Source organism: Glycine max, chromosome 2, assembly GCF_000004515.6.
Source record: "Glycine max cultivar Williams 82 chromosome 2, Glycine_max_v4.0, whole genome shotgun sequence".
NCBI lineage: Eukaryota > Viridiplantae > Streptophyta > Magnoliopsida > Fabales > Fabaceae > Glycine > Glycine max.
In genome coordinates this window covers 2,316,404-2,337,889 of record NC_016089.4, presented here as the reverse complement: position 1 = coordinate 2,337,889, position 21,486 = coordinate 2,316,404, and the positions used below count along the sequence as shown (strand labels likewise).

The following is a 21,486-nucleotide window of genomic DNA, read 5'->3' as shown; positions in this document are numbered from 1 at the left end:
GCATATGTTTCATTTTTTCATTTTATTAATGTTAATTTCAGAATGAACCTCATTTTAACGATTTCATTAAGAACTCGATTTTACAAATATCCATCAATTTTTTAATATTCTCAGCCTATTTATAATTATCACAAATTGATCTTTCATGGGTCATGATAGGTGCAAATAATCATCGGGGCGTGGGTTTGGGTGGGGGGTTTCTGTTACAGAAATTTTGTTTTTCTCATTTTTTTAAATGAATTTATAGATATGAAACAGACTCATACAGATGTAAATTTGCAGCAGCAATGTGTTCGAATTTCTTTATTCACAGGTTTGAACCAGTAGGACTCAGTGCATTGGATTTGATGTTGCTCCCTTGGCGCCCTCTTTATAAATTTCACTTTTCTCTAAAATGTGGGATTTGGTTTGCTTTAATTTGGGGGCCCTATAAATGTAGAACGAGTTTCATTGCAGTAATTTGTGCCCTCTATTTTACTAGCCGTAAGTCTTAACCAGTCAAACTTGTATCAACAGAAGTTTCAGCAACATCAAATTTTTTATTCTCTAAGACTGCAAGCTACGAATAGAAAAACAGCTAACAGTATATGAGAAGCCACTTGTCGTAAATTGTGGGAAGGCCACAACATAATTAATTAGATGTCTCTGCAGAAAGGGCTTAGGAGATTGCGTGACCTCTGCTGGCCTTGTATGTTTGTCCTGATCCTAAGTAATATTATGAATCGGAATATTTTTTTTCTCTCGAGGGGCGGTGGGGTACAAATGAAAAATTTCAGAACGAGAAACGTAAAAGTCAACCGCTAGAAGTAGTTAACAAAATGCGCTGATGTATACAGTAAGTTACTAACTTTGAATTAATCTAATAATCAATTTGAGCATTGCCTTAAAATATGGATAACATATACTAGTACATGTGATCGAATATTTAGCCTCTTATCCTAAAGAACTCGGCTGAAAGTTCGAGGATTTATTTCCATTAAAATGGAGTAGAAACAAGCATGAGAGGCTACCTCGCAAATCTTTGAATCTTTTAATCTTGTGAAGTCAGAGGGTGATGTTTCAGATATTTTGCAAGGCTAGAATCCAGCTTCGCTCCAATATAAGTAATCCACACCTATAATCATTTGAAGATTTATGCCACCAACCCACATGTGCATCTCACTGAGTTCAAAAATGGGAAACAATTTGCAGGACCTAAAAATGTACTTGTACTACTGTCTAGTGTTATGTCTGAACTGAATTAGACATCTTTTTTTTTTCTTTGGGTCCATGAAATAGGGTTGAAGTGATGCTTCAGAAAACAACGGATACTAACCTAATTTTCGCATGCCGTAGGATCCAAAGATTTCGACAAATTCAGATATAACATTATGGGAAAAAAAAGGCAGGTTAAAATGTACCTGATCAGAACCAGTGAAACCTCGTATCGTGTCACCACCAATAATTGCAATCCCTTTATCTCCAAGTGGTTGTAAAATTACTGCCTAGCAAAAAATAATAATTGCATGTTTTGTTATTAAATAGTAGATATTTATGAAATTATCAAAAAGTCATTGACAACAGAGGAGGTCAGTGGTGCTGCCCCAAGAGAATTTTCCCCCTTCCCTATGAAAAAATAGGGACGGGCAAAAGACTATTTAAACAGGAAAAACAGTCATAAATCACAAGAAATAGAGTATTTTATCCAGGTTTGAGGAAAGGGGATAAATGGCATCATGATTACCCTTGCATGTTTGAACATTAATATATGATCTTTCACATGCATGTCAGTCAAAGAATTTGGGTTGCCAAAAAATATACCAACAGAACACCAATTGATAACCCAATCAAATATAATGCTGAACATAAAAATGACAAAATATAGCAGCACACTTGCTGTTCCAGAGACAAAAGTCTCAGAGTATTCTTTGACCATAAACTGCATATGACAATACCCTCTCCCTAATTACACATCTTACTATCAAATGTATCCTTATACATAACTGCCACCAGTTTCTATGAATAACTTATCGAGGTTGTTTCTAATTCTAATAAAGAACAGTTAGTGCAAGATGAGTTATTTTCTATATTCTAATTCTAATACATTATTGCTCCTAACTTCTACCCATAGCTGCCAACATGAGTGTTAATCACACATGTATCCAATAATACATGACTGCTCATGACAGTTATCATCAGTTCCCATTAACAACAGTTGCTGAAAAATCAGCCTTGGGGATAGTAGGGAAAATCTTCTTCCTTATTATCTCCATCCATTTCAACAGCAATTATTTCAGCCGAATCATGTAGTGCTTCATCATCAGACAAAATCACCAATCTTAATTGTTCCTTTGCACATTGGTGCAAAGGATGGACTTTTTCTCAATACCTATAAAGCATAATCCTTTGTTTTTCCTCTATATTACTTTCATGTAAGTTAGAAATAGCCTAAATACTGCTCCTCCGACAAACTTTAAACTTGTGAAGATAGGAATTCTAAGACTTCAATACATTCCTGTAATGTTTCCAATTGCTTCAATTCTGATAATTCCTGACAAGGATTGCAAATTGTCTGCAAGTGAGATCATCTTCAGTGAACCAATGGATGGTTGATTGCTATACTTTTAGCAGATTTGATCTTCACTTTCTGCGAAATATTCAGCACTTCAAAATATGTCTCTGCTTTTGTAATCATCCTAGTAACCTACAGGGTTTACAGTTTTCTCCATTAAAAGGAAGCCAGTTCCACCTTCTTGATTGCCATGCAGTATTCATCCATACTGTATTGATGATCTGAACCAGACTCATTTCTTGTTAAATCTTTGCTCGCCATGACTGGAAATTCCAAATTCTTCCTTCATGTGTTCTATCAACATCTTCCTCATTTCCACTCTTGTCATCTTTTCTTCCATTCTATTTCTATCCCCAATTCCAGCCTCAATTCTGGCCTCCAATCCTTCAAGCTTTTCCTCTAACAAATCCATACGTTCAGTACCCCTAGTAATGGGTAGTAATGTAGTACGACAAATTTGCTGGCCTCCTCATATTCTGGCTTCCGTTTTTGGAACCAGTAGGTTGGACCAAAATGATAAAATAGCAATTGATAAATCAATAAAATATCAAATTCACGTGAACATAAGAATCCTTAGCACTTTGTATTCTACTGCATTATGTGGACATAATAATAAGAAACAAATAACAAATTCAGAAATAAAGCCGAAATATGTCAATTAATTTTTTGGAAATTGTTCCAGTATAGAAAACCTTCAGAAAACGGCCTAAAGCCCTAAAGGTCACCTATGAGCAGTCCATTCAAAATTGTATTTTTCCTCTTTTCCTATCTGAGGGACATTTTAAACTCAGGTTAGTTTGGGAGTTATTTGAATTAGGGGGATATTCTGTTATTGTTGATCTTATCTTATTCAATGCCAAATCTTTAGATAACGGCTAGAGTAAGACATTAAAAAATAGATCTATCATCTGGTGATCGGTCAGTTTAAGATCACAGCTCTAAGATGTATATGTCTTGGCCTAAAACTGGGATGGCACTTTAGCCTCGAGTCAAAGAGGCAAGTGAGGCTTACAAAACCTTTTAAGAAGAACACAACCCACACATGGCTCGGCTAAAAACTGGGAGGGTACAGAAATAAAGTAGAGCAATGCCTTTGGTTCACTCCAAAGATTGGAACACCATTATTTTCAACACATTGCTGCAGAAGATTGAAATTCTTGCAAATAGAAAAGGAAAAAAAACCCCAATGAAATAACCCACTTGTTGGACTTCTAAAAGTTAGAGGACTAAAATGAAATAGCATCAAGATATGAAGACAACACTGTCATTAACAGAGTTAAATGAAACTAATGGAAAGGATCAATTTGTTGGACACATTAAAACTAGATGACTGAGGTAAGACAAATAAAAGTTAAAGGATTATCAAACTGAAGAAAAGAATAAAATTAAAGGACTAAAGTACTAATTTTGCCAATTGTGTTATATGTTGAAATCATAAATACCATATTCACATCAAAATTACGCAGCTTCTTTTCAGAAATTTCATTCCAAAAATTTAAGTACACCAGTTGCCAAAAACTGTTAAGAGCTAAGTCATTCAAGTAACCAATTCCCAGGATAACTAGATATGCAGCTAGATTCATAGACTCACTTGGCCCCATTATACACCCACACCACAATCTGTGTTTCACTCTTCCTGTACAAAAGTTTGTGCTTAAGAGTTAAGACTGGTTTTGAAATACAGACCAAGACAATTAGTTAGAACACAGTAATAATGAATATCATAGACGTGTCTCAATAGCTAAATGGACAAGTTTAACATGGAAGCACAATACCTGTGTATTTGAAGGTAGAAATGGCAGCTCAGATTTCCCAGGATAAAGAGATAGATTAGCCAAGTAACTCTCTGAACATGTGAAAAACATTCAAGACATTTCAATTAATACCACAGCACATCTTCATGAAAAGTACTGTATTGAAGTAGCAGCAGTTGTGTAGATGACACATGGCTGATATATATGGTTCAAAACTTACGAGCACCAGATTTCATAACCCCCTGGTATACTGATCCTTGCATCAATTTATTGGCATCCACACTTACAGCGTCACCATCCCCAGGAGAAGATTCTGCTGCAAAACCAATTTGGAGTACACAACTGCTCTCATAAACAACAACAAGTGAACGACAACAAGTGGCATCTGATAGAGATTCCCACACCCTGAGAACAGATTATCAAATATACTGTCAATGAACAGGAGGTAAAACCTAATTAATGCAGTACCTTCCAATCTCACTGATCACAGAACTTGAATTTTCCTCCATTATGTAAAATAAGATGTCACATTTTATTCACATCAATTTTATTAACAGCACCATGATCAAACGTCAGCCACAAAGTATTCATTCTTCAATTTCAAACAACACATATTAGATAATTTGATAACAATTGGATTTCACACATTCATGCAGTCAACCAATCGGAACTGTTGGATGAAAATCGAATAACTAATATTTTACCTCAATATATCATACTTAAAATACATATTTGATATTTGAACCATCTAATCTATATCTAATGGTCTTGAATCAAAGAATACATGGATGCATTAAATCGCTGACTTCAGGAAATATCTTAATAAGCTTCACAATCAAACTTATATTACATGCATGCTTGGTTTCACATTGGAGAATTGATTTTGATTTCATAATTGATTTTAGATAAATTTTGACCTGGTTGATTTCACGTTGGAAAATATTTTGGAATTGATTTTGGGTCCAGAATTGCATTGGGTCAAAATTTTTGAGTTTTACTTCTAACTTGATTTTATAATAAAAACATCCAAATATAATTCACATCACTTCAAAATCAATTTTGCAAAATCAATTTTGTCAAGGCTCATCCAAACAATGCATCTAATTAAGTTAGTCACTAAAAAATCAAAATGCACCTACCAAAGCAACTCATTACGTGCAACTTCAGGGAGTGTAGCGCACAAACTCTTGCATTCAACTCCTCGAGGATTTACCTGGACCAAAAACACAAGCCTATTAAAAACACATTTAGAATGAAAAAATAGCGATGCAGCGAGGAGAATGAGGCTCACCACAGTAATAGATTTAGGTTTTACTGAAAGCCAAACGAGGCCTGCCAAAATATTGGTAACGGCCAATCCCAAAGTCAAGAGGTCAGCTCGGGACTGCGAACTGCAAAAACAGCACAACAATGCCAATCACTCACCAGTCACCACAACCAAACAAGGCCTAATAATAAGCCACAATTTAGGAATTCTATTTCGTGCATTTTCTGAATCAATTGAGCTAAGCAAAGAGCGAGAGAGAGAGAGAGAGAGAGACTGGGGACGTGCCTGCCGGCGTCGACGACGGGGGCGATGCCGGACAGGGAGCGGTTTAGGAGGATGGCGAAGAGGGAGGCAGAGCCGACGTAGATTGGGAGGGTGCGAACGACGTCGTCGTTTTGGGAGACCCAGTCGGCGAGGAAGGGGCGTTTTGGTGTGGGGCCTCTGTAACTGTAAGCGGAAAAGGAAGAAGGAGAATGAGATGAAAGAGTGAAGCGAGGTTGGAATAATAAGGTATTTGAATTGGCAGTGTTGATGGGAATGGGAATGCGAGTGTGGAGTCGGAGACTGAGAGCAGTTCCCGCTTCCATCATTAAACTTTCTTATCAATGCGATTTTCAGATAGCCCTCTCATGTAAAAATCATGAGTGGTGGCTTGAATTTCTACAAGTTGGGTTCTGGCCTTGTACCCAGAAAAACCAGGCTCAGCCCACAAATTAAAACGTTAGCCCCTTCCTTCAATGTCGTGTTAGTATATTTATTTTTAAATTTTTTATTTCGTTTGTGACTTATCACATGTAACAATTTTTATTTTTATTTCTAATTTTCTCAAGTGATATAAATTAAAATTCAATACAATCTCATTCGGTATGTGTGAGTTGGATTGATTTAGGTCAAATGAATAAAGGTTTTTTGACTTTTTTCAAACCCATTCAAATCCATTGCTGTGATGAAAATATTGAGTAAAATAACACCCGATATATAAGCATCTAAAAAATAGAGAGAGAGAAAAAAAGGAAGCAAAGAACACCCAAAAACTAACTAAGTTCAACTCATGTTTTGCACTAATTCAAATGCTTTTATTTTATTTTTTCTGTAATTGTTTTCTTAAAGTGCTTACTCAAATGGCATTTTACTTATTTTAGACTGCAGCACTTACGACATGCATCAGACTAACATTGGAATGGGGTAATGAGATTGTTGAAAAGAATATAAAAGGTTAAAGTGCGTCTAAAGCAATTTGACATATATATTCAGAGAGTTTCTTGAGGAAAAAAATACCAATTAAACTCATTGATTATTCATTCTTTTTAATTTATATATGAATATCAAATTAATAAATATTTGTCGATATTAATATGATTTCGTGTAAAATATTCATTTTTGTGAGGTAGATGCAAAACTTTCATCTATCATTTTTCAATACAAATTTTCAAATAAAGTTTATACATGTTTTTTCACTCTATATTTTTACCCTCACATGCATCAAATTGATCTCTGATGTTCATATGCCATAAGTTTTAAGCAGTTTTATTTCCAAATTTTGATTTTCACGTCCGTACTCTATTCAAATAATTAAACTGATATATTTTTGATTTTGTATTATTTAAATATATTATAAATTTAATTTAATTCTATAAAATATTTTAAATGACATATCAAATTGAGAATGAGTGAAACTCCTACTGATTCTATTGGTCAGTTTTTTGCAGGTCTTCGTTAGCTTTCTGTTTTTTATGTCACAATAAATAAAATAATAATAATGAAAGCGAAGGGAACTTTTTGATAACGTTGATAGCCACCATTATGGACCATAAACATTGGCGGCCACAGGTTTGTGCGGTGGTGCCAAAGCAGTTTAACAACATAGTACAATTATATTTGTGCACTGTTCAATTTCTTTTTAATCTCTACTTGTTACCACCACATGTCTATAGTGTCCCCTAATATCTGTGTAATACAGTAATATTTAAGTTTTTAATTTATAATAAAGGATTCGTAACACTCAATCACGTGTTATGTATAAATTATAAGAATATCATAATAATTTTAGACTATCTGAGAATCTTTAATTGATCTAGTAGAAATAATTAGTTTTCCAAAATATGATAAACTAAAGTTCAATTTTTCACTAAAAAATGTGTCTACATATGAAGTGATCACATTGTTTCAAATAAATTATCATTGAAAAACTACCTGTACCTATATTTAGTAAAGGGGGAATAGAATGGAGAGAAAAGAAGTACATGGAAAAATACTTTAGTCTATGTTTAGCACATTGGTGGGGTTGGGAGTTAGAGGAAAGCTTGTGTTTGAGACGCATATCTTTTGAAGTTGATTGCCAAGACTCTTTTTTTAGTTCACCGTAGTGCACTAAAAAAGTAGCTCATATATTTACACAATTAGCTTTTACATTGTTAGATGAAAAGGTTTTGATTAAGGGATATTTTTAAATGAGTAGTATCTTGGGAATTCATCCGAACTAAGATGCTTCGAAGATACTTAGTTTGATTAGATTAATAACTCTGAGTCATCATTACTGAAAACAAGCATATGTGGGACGTATGACCCCTCACATGAGTCATATAAGTTATGTGATTCTAACCATCTAATTAATTTTTTCGCCTAGATTTGTGTATATAAGCATGTCTCAAGCATGAAATGTTTCTAACCATCTTCTTCTTTTTCTTCTTCGTTTAAATGAACTTCTGCGCTTATTGTGGGAGATCAATTTTTAAGAATTAGAATGTTAATTTTAAAAATTAAATAAAAAAAAGGTTATCAGCGGAGATAAAATAATTAATTAAATAGAAAGAAAAATAAAAAAACAAGCCTTAATAATTTTTTGTGCTTAAATGTGTTTAGTTTTTCAAATTCAGGGGTTTGGTTTTTTCTAGTTCCTTAAATTGAAATTTATATTTTTTTTTTTAGTTTTTTAAATTTATAAAATGCTTTTTTTAGTTTCTCTTGCAGTAAAAAATAGTCACAAAATAAGCATTCATAGTTCAAACCTTAAAAATGAGACTAAAAAATATAAATTTTAATTTAGAAGACTAAAAAAGACCAACCCTGAATTTGATAGACTAAACAGTATTAAGTTATTTTAAAAAAAATAAATATACAAATTAATAACATTTCTTAATTACAGATTTACAGTGGAGTAATAAAAAGTTTTTTCTTGTTGATAAAAAGTTCTTATGTATAAAACCAGAAGTAAGCAACTTGAGTGTCAGTCTTCTATCGGTATTTGTTTTTGTTGGTAAAAGTCTTCAACTACTTTAAATTATTTAACACAAAAAAAGATGATAGAATCTTGAATCATTTAATTAAGGGACAAAGTTATTATTATTTGTGTCAATTAAAAATGCATTCTAAAAAACAAAAATAGATACTACCAAATTTGAGTGACAATCAAGCTAGGTGGTATTCGCTTTACATGAAATTGTGGATCCTCCTAGTGAACTACACATGTATATATATAAAGAACTTGCATATATGATATGTGAACCAAATCGAACATTACTTGTTGTAAAGAACTTGCTTGCATTTATTTGAAACTTTAATAAAACAGTAATTAAACTATTTAGCTTTGAATAATTCATTTTTAACATGTTTATTTTGGACGACTTTATTTGACTTTTTGGGGTGAAACACACAATCATACTACTACCACTCAACTTTCAAGTCCATTGATCCCTTATCAAAGTTGAATTTAGTACTTGAAAGCTCTCGAAAAAGGTGCCAACCACACACCCACCATTACCAACGAGTCACCACCACAGCCACATAGAAAGAGTGGGGTCCATGTTTGCTTATCCTATCCAACCATACGACCACACCCACAACTTTGGATGATTAAACCAAAGGCAAAAATGCTTCATATTTATAAACGCACGAGACAACCAAATCTTTATCAAAGCAACACCGAATATGCCCAATTCACGGTTCAGAAGCACCCTGATTCTCCACCATCCCCCCCTTTTTCTTTATAATACATATTTGGTGTCTAGATCACATATATATTTTTATTTTTAACACAATCTTGTCTGAACCAAAAAGAATCATTCTAAATGATAAAACGTTCTCTTTAAACTGAAATAATTTTATATTAATTAATTTAAGTGTGGTTGATGATAAAGTATACTATATTGTTTGTTTGCATTGCTCATTAAATATATTCAAGTCATTGCTTTTAGAAAAAGCTATATTATATTTTTCCATTAACACGCTGACATTTTCCCACCAATTATATCACTATAGCAACTTTCAACGTCAAGGATCAGTGGACGAGAGATATTTAAGTTTCTTAATGTTGTGAGTTTAGACTTTATGATTGATTGTTAGGTTTCCCATAGTTTCTGATGAAGTCAATCATAGCTTGTGATCACTTGCACATGCCTCATGGTCGATTGATCCCCGCCTACAATCTACCTACACCTACCAAGGAAATCGTTCGTTGGAAGAGCCTTTATGCTATACTTTAACTTTAACAGTAAGGATATGTGGACATTTCCTATAGTCGTGTATTTTTTAACACGTTTTTTTTCATATATATTTTATTATTAATTAAAGTTATTAAAAATTACAAATTTTTAAGCATCTCACTACTTATTTACCCAATTTCTTATAATTTTATAGTTTTTTAATAAGTTTTAATCGATAATAAAATTTGTAGAACGAATATTATATCTATGTAATGTCTCGTTATAGAAAGATAGTAAAAGCAACTTAGAGAATATATTAAAAAGTGGATAAAATTTAGATCGAGGCATTCTGTACAACTTTACGTGTTAGTCGTACTTCTTTAATAAAAAAAAAAATACTCTATTTAACATAATGTTTATATTTCTAACTCACAAAAAATGTTATATTTCTAAAAACTTATTATGATAAAATAATTATTTAAATAGAAATTATTTAAGTTTAATTATCCATTTAGTTTATATAATTTTTAAATTTTTGTTAAAATTCTTTAACTAATAGAGTTAAAAAAATAATAATAAGGATTTTTTAGGAATTAAAATATAAATATCAGACTACAAAATCTATTTATTAAACGTTATGAACTAAAAAATCTAATTATTAATTATAAAAACTAAAATGAATAAGTTTAAAAACTATAAAGATGAAATGGATAATTAAACCAATTATTTATTATAGGAGTTAGAATGTAGTTAGTAACTCATTAAGTAATTAGTTGCATTATTAATACATGACAATACTAGGAAAAAAAATAATTGTTACTTCCTTGTTTTATTAAAAAAACGTGCAAAGGAGATGATATTAGTAAATAATATTAACATGAAATGGAAAAGTAAAACGCTATATATTTTAATTAATAATTAATATTAATATTTATCAGATTACATTTAATTTTTTTTACCAAATTTAAATTTAAATTTTAAATCATTGAATACATTATAATTTTTCAATGGGTAAGTATTATATTTTTTAAAATCAATAGTAGACTAATGACCAATAAACATTCATAGTATATATACTCGGTCGTCACTTTTTTTCCCTTCTTACTATCAGATGTCACATATTTACAATTCTCTTTTTCTGCATGTCTATGATTACAACGTGTTTATACATCATCATTTTTTTAATAATACTGTAATATTTTTATTTTTCCTTTACTTGATTTTTTTTATTACATCACTTTATTCATTACGTCTTTTATTTTGTTTTTCTCTCGGTGTATTTATCGATCATTTTCCTTCCCAGATTTGAACCGTGTCCATAATTATTATCGGACATTAAATTCTAAGCGAACGTAGAACACACGTTTAGTCTCGTGCTTACCGAGGCAACACACCAAACCATTAGTACGTTACATGGCCCAGTATTGGACGGTTCTGATTGATGGATACTGTCCCCCAAACGAAACACCACCACCAATACTTCGTCGACAACTCCATAATTACAAGTGCGAAACACCCAATCTTTCCTTTCCCACGGTATATCGAGTAGTATTAATAAATAAGATGATGGTCTTAATAAATTTAATTATTTGAATCAAAGTTTTTAATTTGAGATTTATGAATGAAAAATCATTTAGATTTCTCAAAAATAAAATTAATCTATGAGAAAAAAAAGCATTAACCCTAGTAAGTTCATTATATTGTACGGCAGCGCCCACCACAAAACAAACACCCCTCTATATATCACCCAAACCTCCCCATGTCTCTTTCTCTTTCTCTCCATCAGAAAGAAAAACTCAGCACAACACCCCTCCCAACCCTCTTTTTCTCTTAATTTCTCATCATATCATATCTATTAATCTTACACATATATTAAGACATAGATATAATTTTTTTCGTTTTATTTTTCCCTGCATGGGCTGTTAAGATAAGATGTCTCGCACGTGCTCACTGTGCGGCAACAACGGCCACAACTCGCGGACATGCACCGACGGTGGCGCCGCCGCTTCCTGCGGCGGGTCTCCCAGGGAGAACGGCATCATGCTGTTCGGCGTAAGAGTTATGACCGAAGCTAACTCCTCCTTCCGGAAGAGCGCCAGCATGAACAACCTCTCACAGTACGACGCGGAATCCAACGCCGCCGACGCCGGCTACGCCTCCGACGACGTTGTTCATGCCTCCGGCCGCACGCGCGAGCGCAAGCGAGGTAAGTAGTTCTTAAGAAATTAACAATCACTTTCCATTAAGTGCTGTTTGGTTTGAGGGATGATTAATTGCGATGGAGTTTTTGGATTGTTGATCGAAGGTGTTCCTTGGACGGAGGAAGAGCATAGGTTGTTCCTGTTAGGGTTACACAAAGTCGGAAAAGGAGATTGGAGAGGAATTTCTCGAAACTTCGTGAAAACTCGCACGCCTACTCAGGTCGCTAGTCACGCTCAGAAGTACTTCCTCCGCCGCCACAACCAGAACCGCCGTCGCCGGAGATCTAGCCTCTTCGACATCACCACGGATACGGTACTTTTAATTAATTTCATTTTCTTCTCCTCTCACTAAAAAAAGGGGAAATAAAAACTAAAAACTAATGAGAAAATAATTTATAGATACTTTTTTAAAAAAATAAGTTGTTAAAAATGTTGTGGCTCTAAAATGAATATCAATTTTTTTTGTCATTAGATTTTATTTACTCATTTACTAATTTATTTTAAGCTAAATTAGTTAATTGTTTTTCAAATTATTTAGGAATTTGTAAGAAATTTTCTAAATTAAAAATAATAATAATTGAATTCTTGAATATGTAACTATTTTTCAATTGAGTCTCGATAAATTTTTAAATTATCATAACTTTTAAAATTGCCATAAATTAATTTCGGAAACATACCTTTTAATTTATAATTACAAAAATTTAATTTACAGATGTATTTAATTTTTTTTCAAATAATTTAGAAATTAACTGAGTGATTTAACATTTATTTTATAGTGCAAATAATAATATCAATATGATTTTAGATTGTTGTTAATAGATCTAATTTTAATTGACTTTTATTTTGGAATTTCAGGTGATGGAATCTTCTACTATAATGGAAGAAGAACAAGTTCCGCAAGAAACGATGGCGGCGCCTATCCCCGCCGCATATCCGCCTTTTCCCGGCGCGGGTTTTCCGATGAGTCTATCTCCGGTGGTGTTGCCGGTGAGTGGTGAGAGACTGACCAAGCCGATCAGGCCGACGCCGATTGTACCGGTGCCTCCGTCTTCGAAGATGGCTAATTTGAACTTGAAAGGGAAAGCTTCTCGGACAAATCTCATTGAGCCTTTGCCGTTGTCGTTGAATCTGCCATCGCCAACGCCGCGGTCTCAGGATCAGTCGCCGGCGAATAGTGGCCACTCGTCGCCGTCATCGTCTTCGGCGGCGGCTTTTCAGGCTATGTCTGCAGCGAAGTTCGGCGGCGGGGGGGATAGTATCATCAGCGTTGCTTGAAAAGAAGGAAACAAAGAACAAATGAGTGTCATTAACTTATTAAGTATGGTCTTAGTAGTTAATTTGGGTATGTAAATTAATGTTACAAAATCGGGCATGTATCCAACAGGGAAAAAATCTAAGAGATATGTGTTGGAGATTTGTTTATTACGAAAGATGTATGATATAGGTAGGAGGGAGAGGATATTAGAATTAAATGAGTATGATGGTAATTATGATTAGAAAAAAAATAAATAAAGAGATATGTATGGTAATTAGGTTATGTAGGTAATTAGGCAATTTAATTGCTGATTTCAGTGTACAGGTTTAGTGGAATTAAAAAAGATGGGTTGTCATATTCTCTAGCTGTTGAGGGATTCTTGTTTCTATATGTATGGGGGAGTGTGACCGTGAAATGATAGGGCACCGGGTACTCTTGATAAGCGATTGGTCTGTGTAATGCCACTGGGGTCATTAAAATATTGCTTAGATTAGACAAAAGGAATATTTCATGCTCACCGTTGAATTCTTGTGCACATGCCATTGAGCATGTTTTTTTAGTTTAGTTTCTTTGTTTGGCTTGGTGCGTTCAGCAACTATTTTTTTTCCTAACATGCTTCATACCAGTTTTAATTTCATGGCCGTTTGTTTGGTGGATTATTTTATTATTATTCAGAATACAAGATCAGAAAAAGTTATCATACTTATGCTGTGAGGTCATAAAAAATTAATTCTCTATATATTTTACTTTTAAAAAAATATTGTCTCATCTTCTATAAATATTTAGTTCGGATAGATGAAGTCAGGAAAAATTATTCTTGTGAGACAAGAAATTTCTCTACGAGTAAAAATTCACATATGTTTTCTTAGTAATCACTAGTTTATTACTCTCTCGTTATTCCTTCATGATATATGCTTCAATTTTTTTCAATCCTACAAATTTTGTTCGTGTCCAATTCATGTTTTTGTAATTTGATTTATTGTAAATTTCATTTCTATATTTTTGATAATTTTCTCTCTCCCTCTAATGCTCTTTTTTTTAATTGACAATTTTTGCTCTTTTCTTAGTTATCGTAATCGCCAAACACATAGAAAATAGACAAAGAATGTAACGAGAATTTTTGTAATAAAAATATTTTAGTAATTATAATATATATTTCCCAAAAAATTTTCATCAAACATATGTTTTAATGATTCTATAAAAAGGAATCTCCACTAATTTTAATAGTTAAACAAACATATTTTTTTTAACAATATCCAAAAATAATATTCTCATGTTATTGTCCCAAGAAAAAGTATTCCCAAGATTAAAAATTACATGTAAAACAAATGCCCCCATGATAAATTTAGTAATGAAAATAGATTAATCATTAATGGAATAACAAGTATTTTACTCAAATGTAATGAACACACTACTTATATTTCTCATAATATTAATTATACGAGTTACATATAAATAAAAAAAATTAATATGATAAAATTAATTTTGTAAAATTGTTATTCTCTTCATTTAATAATAATTGTCGTGTAAAAAAATTGGCAAAAAATGATTATCATTTTAAATTTTAAATATAACATTAATTATTTTTTTTCACTTATATCTCTTATATTTAAAGTATGAACTAAAAAACAAAAAATAATTAATAATAATAAGGTTAATTTTGTAAACTTTCTTTTTCATCTTTTTATTAATGCTTTTTTTTACTCGGTAATGTAATGATTCTCAATTGATGATTTCACAAGTTAAGTGAGAATACTAAGCTAAAAAACCCAACCTTAGGAAATATTTCGAGTTAGTAATTACAAAAGATATGTAAATCATTCGAGTAGGTTAAAGTTCCATCATATCCCAGAGTAAAAAGTATTCAAGTCGATGCACTGTCTCAACTAGCTAGCACTGGAATGATAGGAAACCATAAATCCTCAATCCAAAGGAGCTTATTAAAGCCCAACATGTTGATTAAAGAAGTTGTGATGAGATGAAAATCCAAACTCAACCGACATGAATGACACCAATATAAGAATATCTGAAAAAAAGGGAGCTACCAAGGAAAAGGAGGGAAGGAAAATATAGAGACAAGCAATGTGGTACTCAATAGTGAATGGAATTTGTTGTGATTTATATGTATTTAATTTACCATTTTTAAGGATATGTTAGTCGATCTATACATGCTTTATAATTTTTAATGATGGATGCTTGAGTTTAACATGACTAGAGCAATAATGTTGAATTGGTGGTACAATAATAAATAACTCTTCTAGTAAAAATTTGATAACTTTTTATTTAAAATAACAAATATGAAAACTAAAATGAACTTTTTTATTCAGAAGAAATTATAGTAAAAATTTATATTTTCTCGCTCCTTTTCACTCACTTAAACAACCAGAGAGATTTTTTTTTTAACTTTTCATCCTCTATTTTTTTTTTCTTTTTTAAATATTAAATACACATTTTTCACCTTCCTATTTGTTTTTCTTCTTATATTCCTTTCTTATTTTGTCCCTTATGCCAAAGTGTGCAAGAGACTTGAGTCAAAATATTGTATTTCATATTTGAAATTCAGTCAAAATATTCATATTATATTTCATATTACCTCTCGTAATATGACAAAAAGAAAAATTCAGTCAAAATGTTACACTTCATATTGCCTTGAGCACCGTGTTCATATTAAAGATGTGTTTGATTGAGGATTATAAGAGAGAAACACTAAAGAAATTGCATGTGTAGGTCGCATGTGAATCTCATACCTCTCGTATTTTATAATTAAAAAAATTATTTTATTTTCTGATAATATGAAAATTAATCTAGCAAATGACAATAGTCAATAAATATATCTGTCAATGAAATATTATATTTGATATGATCATAAATGCAAAAAAAGTATATTATTTTGTGATTAGAGTATATTACACTTTTTCAAAGAAATTTGAATTATTGTTTCGATCCAAAAGAAGTTGAAAATCTCACGAAAATATAAGAAAAACGAAAACACACTGCTCAATATATTGGACTAGCTAGTGGTTGCTTGGCCAACCTAGTGGCTCACCACCATTAATTGTGAATTTGCCCGCCATATAACAGAAATATCGATATCTACATTCTAGATGACCAGAATTTATTAATTGACGAATATAAACAGCAGTTATGTTGTCTAAACTGCGTAGTCTTTTTCTTGAATACTATTAGTTTGTTCCTTATACACTAAATTATTAGTATAGTATAAACCATGTTTTTGGTACGTGCAATATGAAATTCGTTTATCAACGAAAACCAAATTAAATATTAAGGAGATCTAATTTAATTGACTAAATAAAATATATGAATTGATATAATTTTTTTTAGTAATTTTGATTCCTATAAATAAAAACAAAATTGTACGTAAATATATACATGCTTTTTATATTTCGTAGTTCCCTTGGTAGTATCAATATCTTTCCGAATCTTTCCGTGAATTTTGTTGGTATAGTTCCCAACATTAACATTGATATCGTTTACTTCCTGTTCACAAAGTTTGGTACCCTCGAATTCTGGCTGCATTAGGCAGGAATCTACGTGGCTTTTTGGTCCTCTCTGTGTCACTTGTGATCGATATCCTTGGCTCTTCTTGAAAAGTCTTGTTGCCCAAGGTAATAAGTTATCTTTGCTCTCACATGGGTTTTTTTTTCATCTTGTGGTGGGAGTTTCGTTGTGAAACCACAACCTCTGGCACATATATCATGCATGTTGATGATGATATGTGCCTCTAATTAACAACATTGGCATCTCCTTAGGGTCTAGTTGTCCTAGTTTGTTAGCCATATATAACATAAAAATGGGTGAGGAAACGGAAAATGCCTAGTATTTTCTTGGAAATTAGTTAAGTATAGGTAGAATATTGATAGTACACAAGAAATATAGACTACTAAAATGACAACTTATATATGGAATAAAATCATTAATGCCAGCTTTTGAAAAAAGGATGCAAAAGGAGATTGCTCTTAGATGGATGTTTCTATAATAGATAAAGCGTGTTTAAAGACATGTGAAATTGTGTCAATTGTGGAGAAATATATGGAAAGCTACACAAAGACTAGGGTGCGAAGGTAGAACTGACTTTGGTAGGTGCAAAACAAAAATATTGTGTAATGTGATACGTTAGATATAATCAACGATTCATATAAGTGAAGATTACGGTAGACATGTTTACATTGGAATAATTTTTTTTAAAAAAAAATAGAATTCATCCTTGTCCTCTTCCAATTTTTCCTTTGTCTTTTTTGTTGCCAGTGATGTAGGCACCATTCATGGTCAGGTGTGTCTCCTTCTGTTTCTTGCTATACGTCTTATATTCCCGTCAATGAAAAAGATCGAACCTCATAGTGACATATGGATTGGTATCGATTCTTCCCGCATGCGAGATATTATTGGACATTGGAGTTTTTTGAAAATATTCCCCCCCCCCCCTTAGGGTTTGGCTCTTGCCTGACGTTGTTCTGAGATGCTTGTGAGTTGTCAAAGAGGATGAGGGAAAAGGCGGGCATCTGACGAAGAGGAGAGGAGAACCTTCATCGCTTCAACCAAATCTACAAAAAAAAAAAAAAACTAGATCCGCGTCTATGCTTCAAATCGATGTCTCCGCTTTGTTCTATTTGTGACTTGAGTGCCATTAGATTTGAAAATGAACCCGACACAGGTGGTCCAATTTTGATACCGAAAATGTTGGGAGCGAGTGATTTCTCTACAGTGATAACGTTGATTATTTTTCAAGTTACGACGAAGGGTTTTGTGATGGCAACGATGGGATGGGTCGAAGAGTGAGGGGTGGTTGCAGACTATAAGAGAAAAGTTCTGGTGATAGAAAAAAAATATATTTTTTTAAATTTTTTTTATCTAATGTGGATTCTCTCATTGTGGCTTCACATATTTTTGGTTTTGCATACCCAAAATATACCATTAGATTACGGATAAGTAAATTAGACAAATATAATAACTTTCGCAGTGAATTTTCCCTACACACCCAAGAACCCGTCCAGAAGCTATATATATTATTAGTAGCTTCTGTTTTAACCTATAGATCAAGTGCTGATGAACATAGATCCAAACACAAATACAGAAATTATACTGCTTGATTACATAGAAAGAGTCAAATAATAGCTAATTAGTGAGTCTTCGTGACCAAAGATAAACACATTTAATTAGTCATGTCGTTGCAACTACACATTGGATTCAAATATATATCTTTTCCTTCTAATTTATTAAAAGATAATAACTCGGCATAGCCATTAACAAAGAGAGAAAAATATTATCAACTAAAAGAAGGTGTTTTTGCTAAGTTATGTATACATTTAATTAGAAATAGAAGGAGTTGAGGATAGACTACTTCATTTGCTGCATAATTTCACAGGTGTCTACCCGACCAAACTAACTATATTCTAACATGGGAAAAAAAAGTTAAATCACACTTTTAATCTTTTATTTTTGTCTAAGTCTCAGTTTATTACTTTATCTTTTTTAGTTGATTTTTTTTTGCGTTATTTATTTATTTTTTAATGTAGTACCTTTTATGTCAATTATATATATAACGGTTTTTGATTGCTAAAAGTTATTTTATTTTAACTATCACTATATCTAACATTTTGACAGCAAAAAATGAATTAAAAAAGATAAAAAAGATTAAAATAAAGAACTTTTTTTACAAAATACTAAACCAGAACTTTAAATAATCATCCACCAAAGCTCGACAATAATCTTGCAAGAGTTGAACCTCCTTAATTGCAGGGATCATGAAAGTCGTGCCCAAATTAATCATCTTCTTTGTCTAAAGGCCTTCTCTTGATTCCATACATAGATCGAACGAAATGCACATTGCAAGTGCAGCTAGTAATCCGTAATAAAAGACTTTGTGGCCAAAATTCTAGTAGTGGGTGTGCATTCTATCTACCCATCTATGTATTTATCTTTTTCCTACTTTCATCTTCTTGTTTACATCATTTCTTTTACCTTTCTATCCACTACAGATAAAGCCACTCCTTTTGGGCTAAAGTACGTGTCAGAATCTCTACCATGTTTGTTTTGGTCGTGATTTCAAACAGTCGTTCTTAAGATGCACGGGTATTTTCATTTTTTGGGTTAACATTGGCATGAACATATTCCCTCATTTTTCCCCCCAATCTGGGATAGCATTTTTTAATGGTTGGGAAAAAAATTAGATATTATTCTTTAATTAGAATTAGAGTTTTATCGTAATAATTTACTAAGATTTGTATTAAACACCAGTATAAAAAAATACCGAAATTTTCATTTTAAATGAAAAATAAAACTAAAAATACTTCAAAATGTATCTACAATTTGCCTTATTTTGTTGAGGTTGAGAGGCTTGAGGCGAAGGAACTCTACACCCTAGGAAGATAGTTTGAGATAATTGAGAGAATTTTTTTTTTTTTGGCTAGTTGCGCATTCAAATGACAAAAAAGAGAAAACATTGAGCATGTTTAATTGAGATATTGAGGATAATTAGAATCTCACTCTAAATTATGTATTCTAATATCCTCTTTTACTATAAATTAGAATATTTTTAACTTGAAGAGTGAAACTCACAATCCTTATTCTCTTAATTAGATATTTTTAACATTCTTACTCTTTTCTTCTTGGAAGATGCATTTCACACACTATCTCTACAACTATAGTAAAAAAAAATATCTCTTTCAATCATCTCAAACTATCTTCATTTGTATACTTTATTTTCTTAATTTATTAATTATTTTAATTAAAAAATAACCTTATATCACAACTTAAATTATTCATTATAAAATTATAAATTTAACTTATATATTTAAAAATATTTAGTTGTGATGAATTATAATTATTATTATACACAAATAAATAATAATAATTTATTATGAATTTAAGTATAATATAATTTTAAATTTTAAAATATTTATTTATTATAATTATAGTTATATAGAAATAAGTATTTATCTTGTATGATATACATTAAAATACTCCTTTCATTTCAATTGGACTTATATTTTAGCATAAAAAAATTCTACATTGATGTTTTCAGTTTTTAATGAAATACTAACATTTTCATTCCAAATTCAGCCCAATGTGTCTATCAATTTTTCAACTACCTTTATTAATCACCTAACAGTTACAAGTAATGCCATTTACAGAGAATAATGATATTAATGACATATTAGTAAAATTGTTGACATATTGTTGTTCTTAATCTGTGTGAAAAAACTTTAAAATACTAGTCATTTTAAAATGGAGGAAATACTAGTTTACAACACGTGTAAATTAGTCTCAAATTATTATTTTTAAAACTAAAACTTTCCTAACAAGTAACCTTTCCAAGTCTACATATAACTGTGGCCCATTGAAAATGGGCTTTTGGATTTGCTCACTATTCCCATCTGGCATCCACAGCTGATATCCTTTCCTGAGAGTTTTTTCTCTGTTCAGTGTTTACAGAGTAAATTGTGTACCTTACAAATTGGTTACAACACAAGACTAATAGGGGAAGTTACTATTGGTTCCTACAAGAATTGTTATTGACTCCTAATCCCTTATCAACTTTTAAAATTTATAGAAAATATCATTTTATCCTCGGTTCAAACCCATCACATCCCTCCTTCTTGAATGTGTGTTTTTTTTTTTGAATGAATCCACTTTGGAATCACATTTTCGTTATATTTTTTTTAAGTAAAAAAGATATACAAGGATTTGTGTTACACAACAAAAACATCGTTTCCGTGTATAGCCAATAACTACTCTCCTAACAATAGCTGATATCCTTTCATAAGAAGAGAAAGACTCGTTAGATTTTCACGCAACCTGTTTATAAAGGATGAGCGATGCATTCTCTCTTTGGTGTACTTCGATGTGGGACTTGTATTGCACGACAACACGGGGCTATTTTACAGCAACGTTTTTTTATAATATTTTCTCTAAAAAATGGTGCAGCACGTACATACTTGTTATCAAATGGAGTAAACAAACTATTTGCTTTCATGTGGAGGAGAGAACTTTAAGTATACTGATTGAGACAAAATAGAA

General features: G+C 31.8%; 2 protein-coding genes across 3 annotated transcripts; one reads left to right on the top strand and one right to left on the bottom strand.

The window, feature by feature from the left end:
- Positions 1-831: 831 nt before the first annotated feature.
- LOC100776666 (protein COFACTOR ASSEMBLY OF COMPLEX C SUBUNIT B CCB4, chloroplastic) lies at positions 832-6,515 on the bottom strand. 2 transcript variants are annotated; one of them, XM_003519741.5, is made up of 7 exons: positions 5,858-6,515; positions 5,597-5,696; positions 5,445-5,518; positions 4,526-4,710; positions 4,327-4,397; positions 1,401-1,484; positions 832-1,114 (listed from the first exon to the last, which is right to left on the bottom strand). In XM_003519741.5, the coding sequence occupies exons 1-7, from the start codon at positions 6,160-6,162 to the stop codon at positions 1,031-1,033; spliced, it is 903 nt and encodes a 300-aa protein (XP_003519789.2). In that variant the 5' UTR covers positions 6,163-6,515; the 3' UTR covers positions 832-1,030. The 2 variants fall into 2 exon arrangements, with proteins under 2 accessions (XP_003519789.2, XP_040866395.1); XM_041010461.1 differs by lacking the exon at positions 832-1,114 and having other exon boundaries at positions 1,406-1,480; positions 5,858-6,307.
- A 5,196-nt stretch (positions 6,516-11,711) lies between these two features.
- Positions 11,712-13,984, top strand: MYB138 (MYB transcription factor MYB138). Its single transcript, NM_001250832.2, has 3 exons — positions 11,712-12,199; positions 12,299-12,507; positions 13,050-13,984. Exons 1-3 carry the CDS (start codon positions 11,926-11,928, stop codon positions 13,467-13,469), a joined length of 903 nt encoding a protein of 300 aa, NP_001237761.2. The 5' UTR covers positions 11,712-11,925; the 3' UTR covers positions 13,470-13,984.
- The last annotated feature ends 7,502 nt before the right edge of the window (positions 13,985-21,486 follow it).